Source organism: Molothrus ater, unplaced genomic scaffold (assembly GCF_012460135.2).
Source record: "Molothrus ater isolate BHLD 08-10-18 breed brown headed cowbird unplaced genomic scaffold, BPBGC_Mater_1.1 matUn_MA149, whole genome shotgun sequence".
Taxonomy (NCBI): Eukaryota; Metazoa; Chordata; class Aves; order Passeriformes; family Icteridae; genus Molothrus; species Molothrus ater.
Genome location: NW_023416696.1, coordinates 33848 through 41347, shown reverse-complemented (window position 1 = coordinate 41347; position 7500 = coordinate 33848). Strand labels below are relative to the sequence as shown.

At 54.6% G+C, this 7500-nt stretch overlaps 1 protein-coding gene across 1 annotated transcript in view; it reads right to left on the bottom strand.

Annotated features, from left to right (window-relative positions):
* Positions 1 to 7500, bottom strand: part of LOC118701215 (tenascin-X-like) — a 64984-nt gene that overhangs the window by 43736 nt on the left and 13748 nt on the right. The window contains 9 exon segments of the mRNA XM_054518400.1: positions 1 to 4; positions 359 to 646; positions 1098 to 1457; positions 1737 to 2081; positions 2727 to 3077; positions 3847 to 4158; positions 5299 to 5649; positions 6309 to 6659; positions 7041 to 7397. The exon segment at positions 1 to 4 is cut by the window's left edge and continues 356 nt beyond it. Of these exon segments, the coding sequence (XP_054374375.1) occupies positions 1 to 4; positions 359 to 646; positions 1098 to 1457; positions 1737 to 2081; positions 2727 to 3077; positions 3847 to 4158; positions 5299 to 5649; positions 6309 to 6659; positions 7041 to 7397 (2719 nt within the window).

Below are 7500 nucleotides of genomic sequence, written 5' to 3'. Positions count from 1 at the left end.
GCTCCTATGGAGAGGGGATGTTAATGGCTGCTTCCATCCAAACACCCATCCACCACCAACCAAGCCACTCATCCACATTTTCATATTCTGGACCATTCATTCTGGCAATCATCCACCCGTCCATCCATGCAGCCATCCATCCATCCATCCATCCATCCATCCATCCATCCATCCATCCATCCATCCATCCATCCATCCATCCATCCCAGCATTCCTCTATTGCCCCACTCCTCCACCACTCCACCCCTTCCTCCAATCACCCTTTCCTCCATCCCTTCATCCGTCCATTTCCCCTTATATCCGTTATCCTTCATCCATACATCCACCCACCCTTCTTCCCCTTGACCTTCCCCCTTACCTGTCATGACCTCGGTGGACACATGGTTGATCTTCTTCCTGCCCCTCAGCCCGTAGAGGTGGAAGCGGTACCGCTGGGACGGGGACAGCCCTGGCACTGTCACCGAGCGGGAGCCGCCATCGATGGGCAGGGCCTGGGGCTGGCCCTGGGCATCCCGGAACTGCAGCGTGAAGGAGTCAAAGGAGCCCTCGGGGACGCTCCAGTGCAGCTGCACAGAGCTGGGGCTGACGCTGGAGACTCTCAGCTCCCCCAGCACCGCCCGTGCAGGAGGGGCCTCAGATGCCGGGGACTCAGTTTGGGGCTTCTCCTGCTGGGGCTCCTTTGAGGGCAAGAGTTCTTCGCTGGCTGCTTTGGATAAAGGATGGAAATGGGCATAGTCATACATGTGTCCCTCCAAATGTCCATCCCACCAAAGATCATCCATTCATCCATTCACCCATGACCATCCATGGGATCATCCATCCATCCATCCATCCATCCATCCATCCATCCATCCATCCATCCATCCATCCATCCACCCACCCATCCATCCATCCATCCATCCATCCATCCATCCATCCATCGCTCCATCCATTCATCCATCCATCCTCCATCCCTGTCTGCCTCCTTCCCTCCACCACTACATCCCTTCCTCCAATCACCCTTTCCTCCATCCCTTCATCCCTCCAACTCTCCATATTTCCATTATTCTTCATCCATACATCCTCCCACTCTTCCTCCTCCTGATCTTCCCCTGTACCTGTCACAGCCTCGGTGGACACATGGTCGATCTTCTTCCTGCCCCGCAGCCCGTAGAGGTGGAAGCGGTACCGCTGGGACGGGGACAGCCCTGGCACTGTCACCGAGCGGGAGCCGCCATCGATGGGCAGGGCCTGGGGCTGGCCCTGGGCATCCCGGAACTGCAGCAGGAAGGAGTCAAAGGAGCCCTCGGGGACGCTCCAGTGCAGCTGCACAGAGCTGGGGGTGACGCTGGACACTCTCAGCTCCCCCAGCACTGCCCGTGCAGGAGGGGCCTCAGATGTGGGGGCCTCAGTTTGGGGTTTCTCATGCTGCGGTTCCTCTGAGGGCAGGGGTAGTTCCTCTGGCTCTTCTGCAGCTCCTATGGAGAGGGGATGTTAATGGCTGCTTCCATCATAATAACCGTCCCCCACCTACCAACCTACCCATCCATCCACTTATCCACATTTTCATACTCTGGAACATTCATTCTGGCATCCATGATCTATCTAACCATCCATCCATCCATCCATCCATCCTGTCCTCCACCACTCCATCCCTTCCTACAATCACCCATTCCTCCATCCCTTCATCTCCCCATCTCTCCATATATCCATTTTTCGGCATCCATACATCCACCCCCCCCTTCCTTCCCCCTTACCTGTCATGACATCGGTGGACACACGGTCAATCTTCTTCCTTCCCTGCAAACCACAGAGGTGGAAGCGGTACCACTGGGACGGGGACAGCCCAGGCACTGTCACCGAGCGGGAGCCGCCATCGATGGGCAGGGCCTGGGGCTGGCCCTGGGCATCCCGGTACTGCAGCAGGAAAGAGTCAAAGGAGCCCTCGGGGACGCTCCAGTGCAGCTGCACAGAGCTGGGGGTGACGCTGGAGACTCTCAGCTCCCCCAGCACTGCCCGTGCTGGGAGTGCCTCAGATGCCGGAGACTCAGTTTTGGGCTTCTCCTGTTGGGGCTGCACTGAGGGCAAGGGTTCTTCGCTGGCTGCATTGGAGAGAAAATGGTAATGGGCATAGTCATACATGTGTTCCTCCAAATGTCCATCCCTCACTTCACCCATGTCTTCATCCACTGGATCATCCTTCCATCCATCCATCCATCCATCCATCCATCCATCCATCCATCCATCCATCCATCCATCCATCCATCCATCCCTCCATCCCTCCATCCGTCCATCCATTCTTCCCATCACATACCCAACATGTAACACAACCCCCTAGACAGTTCCACATCAGCCTCTCTGACACTATTTTATCACATTTCTCCATGCCTTCAAGACTTGCACCGTTCTTTTCCATGGACAACCATCCAATCATCCATCATTAAATCCATCTTTGATGGACAGAGGATAAGGGAAGCATGGCAGGATACATTGATGCAGGATAATTGATGGATGATGGTGATGGCAATTCATGGTAGAGGGAGATGATGGATGACAATGGACAATTGATGGTTGCTGCTGCTGATTGTAGATGATGGGAGGTGCTGGTCAGTAGGTTGGTGGAAGGCTTGATGGTTGATCAGATGATGCTGAGTCAATGGCTGCTCGCTGGTGGGTGTGTGATGGGCATGGGATCCCTTGATGCCTCCATTTTGTGATCCCGCCATCCCCTTGACCTTGCCCCTCACCTGTGACAGTGTCGGTGGAGACTCGGCCAATCCTTTTGCCTCCCCTCAGGCCGTAGAGGTGGAAGCGGTACCGCTGGGACGGGGACAGCCCTGGCACTGTCACCGAGCGGGAGCCGCCCTCGATGGGCAGGGCCTGGGGCTGGCCCTGGGCATCCCGGAACTGCAGCGTGAAGGAGTCAAAGGAGCCCTCGGGGACGCTCCAGTGCAGCTGCACAGAGCTGGGGCTGACACTGGAGACTCTCATGTCTTTGAGTGCTGGAGTGGCCCCAGATGTGGGGGCCTCAGTGTGGGGTTTCTCATGCTGCGGTTCCTCTGAGGGCAGGGGCAGTTCCTCTGGCTCTTCTGCAGCTCCTAGGGAGAGGGGATGGCCATGGGGACTTGATCCAAACATTCATCCAGCACCTACCAACCCACTCATTCTTCCGCACTTCCATATTCTGGACCATTCATTCTGGCAATCATCCACCCATCCTTCCATGCATCAAGCCATCCATCCATCCATCCATCCATCCATCCATCCATCCATCCATCCATCCATCCATCTGTCCTTTCATCGCCTGGACCTTTAATTCCAGCACTTTTTATCTGCCCATCCAGCTAACCACATGTCATACCATGAACATTTTCCTTCAACTCCTTCTTTAGTCTCACACTGCATTGTGTCATCAGACTATACACCCACTGATTTGAGGATGTCGAACCACCAACAAAACGCTCCGAACAATAACCATGCATCATCCATCTTTCATCCATCCATCCGTCCATCCATCCATCCATCATCACAACCCCCGCACAATTCCATATCAGCTCTTGTTCTTTCTTCACACATCCCTCCAGGCCTCTGTCCCTCCTGACCACATTTCCCTTGGACAATCTTCTTTCCATCAAACCATCCATCCATCCATCCATCCATCCATCCATCCATCCATCATCACAACCCCCACCCAAATCCATATTCAGCTCTCATTCTTTCTTCCCACATCCCTCCAGGCCTCCATCCCTCCCAACCCCATTTCACATGGACAATCTTCTGTCCATCCATCCATCCATCCATCCATCCATCCATCCATCCATCCATCCATCCATCCTGTTCATCCATCCGATTCACCTTCCATCTCACCTGTGATAATGTCAATAGAGACACGGTCAATCTTCTTCCTGCCCCTCAGCCCGTAGAGGTGGAAGCGGTACCGCTGGGACGGGGACAGCCCTGACACTGTCACCGAGCGGGAGCCGCCATCGATGGGCAGGGCCTGGGGCTGGCCCTGGGCATCCCGGAACTGCAGCGTGAAGGAGTCAAAGGAGCCCTCGGGGACGCTCCAGTGCAGCTGCACAGAGCTGGGGCTGACACTGGAGACTCTCAGCTCCTCCAGTGCTGGAGTGGCCTCAGATGTGGGGGCCTCAGTTTGGGGTTTCTCATGCTGCGGTTCCTCTGAGGGCAGGGGCAGTTCCTCTGGCTCTTCTGCAGCTCCTATGGAGAGGGGATGTCCAGGGGGACTTGATCCAAACATCCATCCAGCACCGACCAACCCACTCATTCTTCCGCACTTCCATATTCGGGACCATTCATTCTGGCAATCATCCACCCATCCTTCCATGCATCAAGCCATCCATCCATCCATCCATCCATCCATCCATCCATCCATCCATCCATCCATCCATCCATCCATCTGTCCTTTCATCACCTGGACCTTTAATTCCAGCACTTTTTATCTGCCCATCCTGCTAACCACATGTCATACCATTAACATTTTCCTTCAACTCCTTCTTTAGTCTCACACTGCATTGTGTCATCAGACTATACACCCACTGATTTGAGGATGTCAAACCTCCAACAAAACACTCCCAACAATGACCATGCACCATCCATCTTTCATCCATACATCCGTCCATCCATCCATCCATCCATCCATCCATCCATCCATCCATCCATCCATCCGTCCATCCATCCATCCATCATCACAACCCCCGCACAATTCCATATCAGCTCTTGTTCTTTCTTCACACATCCCTCCAGGCCTCTGTCCCTCCTGACCACATTTCCCTTGGACAATCTTCTTTCCATCAAACCATCCATCCATCCATCCATCCATCCATCCATCCATCCATCCATCTTTGATGGATGAAGAATGATCAGTGGGTGGATGGAAGAATGGATGGATGGAAGATGATTGAGGAATGATGATGATGATGATGATAGTGGACATCAAATGTTGGTGACCAGGCCAGTGGAAGGGTCCGTGGTTGATTGAATGGTGCCCATGTCAGTGGCTGCTCACTGACAGATGGGGATGGAATGGGAGTGGGATCTCTTCATCCATCCATCCATCCATCCATCCATCCATCCATCCATCCATCCATCCATCCATCCATCATCACAACCCCCACCCAAATCCATATTCAGCTCCCGTTCTTTCTTCCCACATCCCTCCAGCCCTCCATCCCTCCCAAGCCCATTTCACATGGACAATCTTCTGTCCATCCATCCATCCATCCATCCATCCATCCATCCATCCATCCATCCATCCATCCATCCATCCTGTTCATCCATCCCATTCACCTTCCAACTCACCTGTGATAATGTCAATAGAGACACGGTCAATCTTCTTCCTGCCCCTCAGCCCGTAGAGGTGGAAGCGGTACCGCTGGGACGGGGACAGCCCTGGCACTGTCACCGAGCGGGAGCCGCCATCGATGGGCAGGGCCTGGGGCTGGCCCTGGGCATCCCGGAACTGCAGCGTGAAGGAGTCAAAGGAGCCCTCGGGGACGCTCCAGTGCAGCTGCACAGAGCTGGGGGTGACACTGGAGACCCTCAGCTCCTCCAGTGCTGGAGTGGCCTCAGATGTGGGGGCCTCAGTTTGGGGTTTCTCATGCTGCGGTTCCTCTGAGGGCAGGGGCAGTTCCTCTGGCTCTTCTGCAGCTCCTAGGGAGAGGGGATGTTAATGGCTGCTTCCATCCAAACATCCATCCACCACCGACCAAGCCACTCATTCATCCGCACTTCCATACTCTGGACCATTCATTCTGGCAATCATGCATACGTCCATCCATGCATGCATGCCTCCATCCATCCATCCATCCATCCATCCATCCATCCATCCATCCGTCCATCCATCCATCCATCATCACAACCCCCGCACAATTCCATATCAGCTCTTGTTCTTTCTTCACACATCCCTCCAAGCCTCTGTCCCTCCTGACCACATTTCCCTTGCACAATCTTCTTTCCATCAAACCATCCATCCATCCATCCATCCATCCATCCATCCATCCATCCATCCATCCATCCATCCATCTTTGATGGATGAAGAATGATCAGTGGGTGGATGGAAGAATGGATGGAATGAAGATGATTGAGGAATGATGATGATGATGATAGTGGACATCAAATGTTGGTGACCAGGCCAGTGGAAGGGTCCGTGGTTGATTGAATGGTGCCCAAGTCAGTGGCTGCTCACTGACAGATGGGGATGGAATGGGAGTGGGATCTCTTCATCCATCCATCCATCCATCCATCCATCCATCCATCCATCCATCCATCCATCCATCCTGTTCATCCATCCCATTCACCTTCCATCTCACCTGTGATAATGTCAATAGAGACACGGTCAATCTTCTTCCTGCCCCTCAGCCCGTAGAGGTGGAAGCGGTACCGCTGGGACGGGGACAGCCCTGACACTGTCACCGAGCGGGAGCCGCCATCGATGGGCAGGGCCTGGGGCTGGCCCTGGGCATCCCGGAACTGCAGCGTGAAGGAGTCAAAGGAGCCCTCGGGGACGCTCCAGTGCAGCTGCACAGAGCTGGGGGTGACGCTGGAGACTCTCATGTCTTTGAGTGCTGGAGTGGCCTCAGATGTGGGGGCCTCAGTTTGGGGTTTCTCATGCTGCGGTTCCTCTGAGGGCAGGGGCAGTTCCTCTGGCTCTTCTGCAGCTCCTATGGAGAGGGGATGTTAATGGCTGCTTCCATCCAAACATCCATCCACCACCGACCAAGCCACTCTTTCATCCACATTTCCATACTCTAGACCATCCATCCATCATCCATCCATCACACCATCCATCATACCATGCATCCCTCCATCCATCCATCCATCCATCCATCCATCCATCCATCCATCCATCCATCCATCCATCTATCCATCCGTCCATCCATCCCTCCACACATCCATCCCTGTATTTCTCCATCCCTGCACCACTCCATCCCTTCTTCCAATCACCCTTTCCTCCATCCCCTCATCCCTCCAAATCTCCATATATCCCTTATTCTTCATATATACACCCATCCACCCTTCTTCCGGTTGACCTTCCCCCTCACCTGTCATGACCTCGGTGGACACATGGTCGATCTTCTTCCTGTCCCTCAGCCCGTAGAGGTGGAAGCGGTACCACTGGGACGGGGACAGCCCTGGCACTGTCACCGAGCGGGAGCCGCCATCGATGGGCAGGGCCTGGGGCTGGCCCTGGGCATCCCGGAACTGCAGCGTGAAGGAGTCAAAGGAGCCCTCGGGGACGCTCCAGTGCAGCTGCACAGAGCTGGGGGTGACACTGGAGACTCTCAGCTCCCCCAGGACGGCCTGCACCATGGGGGCCTCAGATGGGGGCCGCTCAGTTTGAAGTTTTTCATGTTTTTGCTCCTCTGAAGGCAGGAGCATCTCCTCTGGCTCTTCTGTGCCTGCAATGGATGATGGCATTGCAATCCCTGTGTCCATCCAATCATCCATCCCCCCCACTCACCAATCCAGGCATACATCCTTCCATTTACACTTTTATCTGCA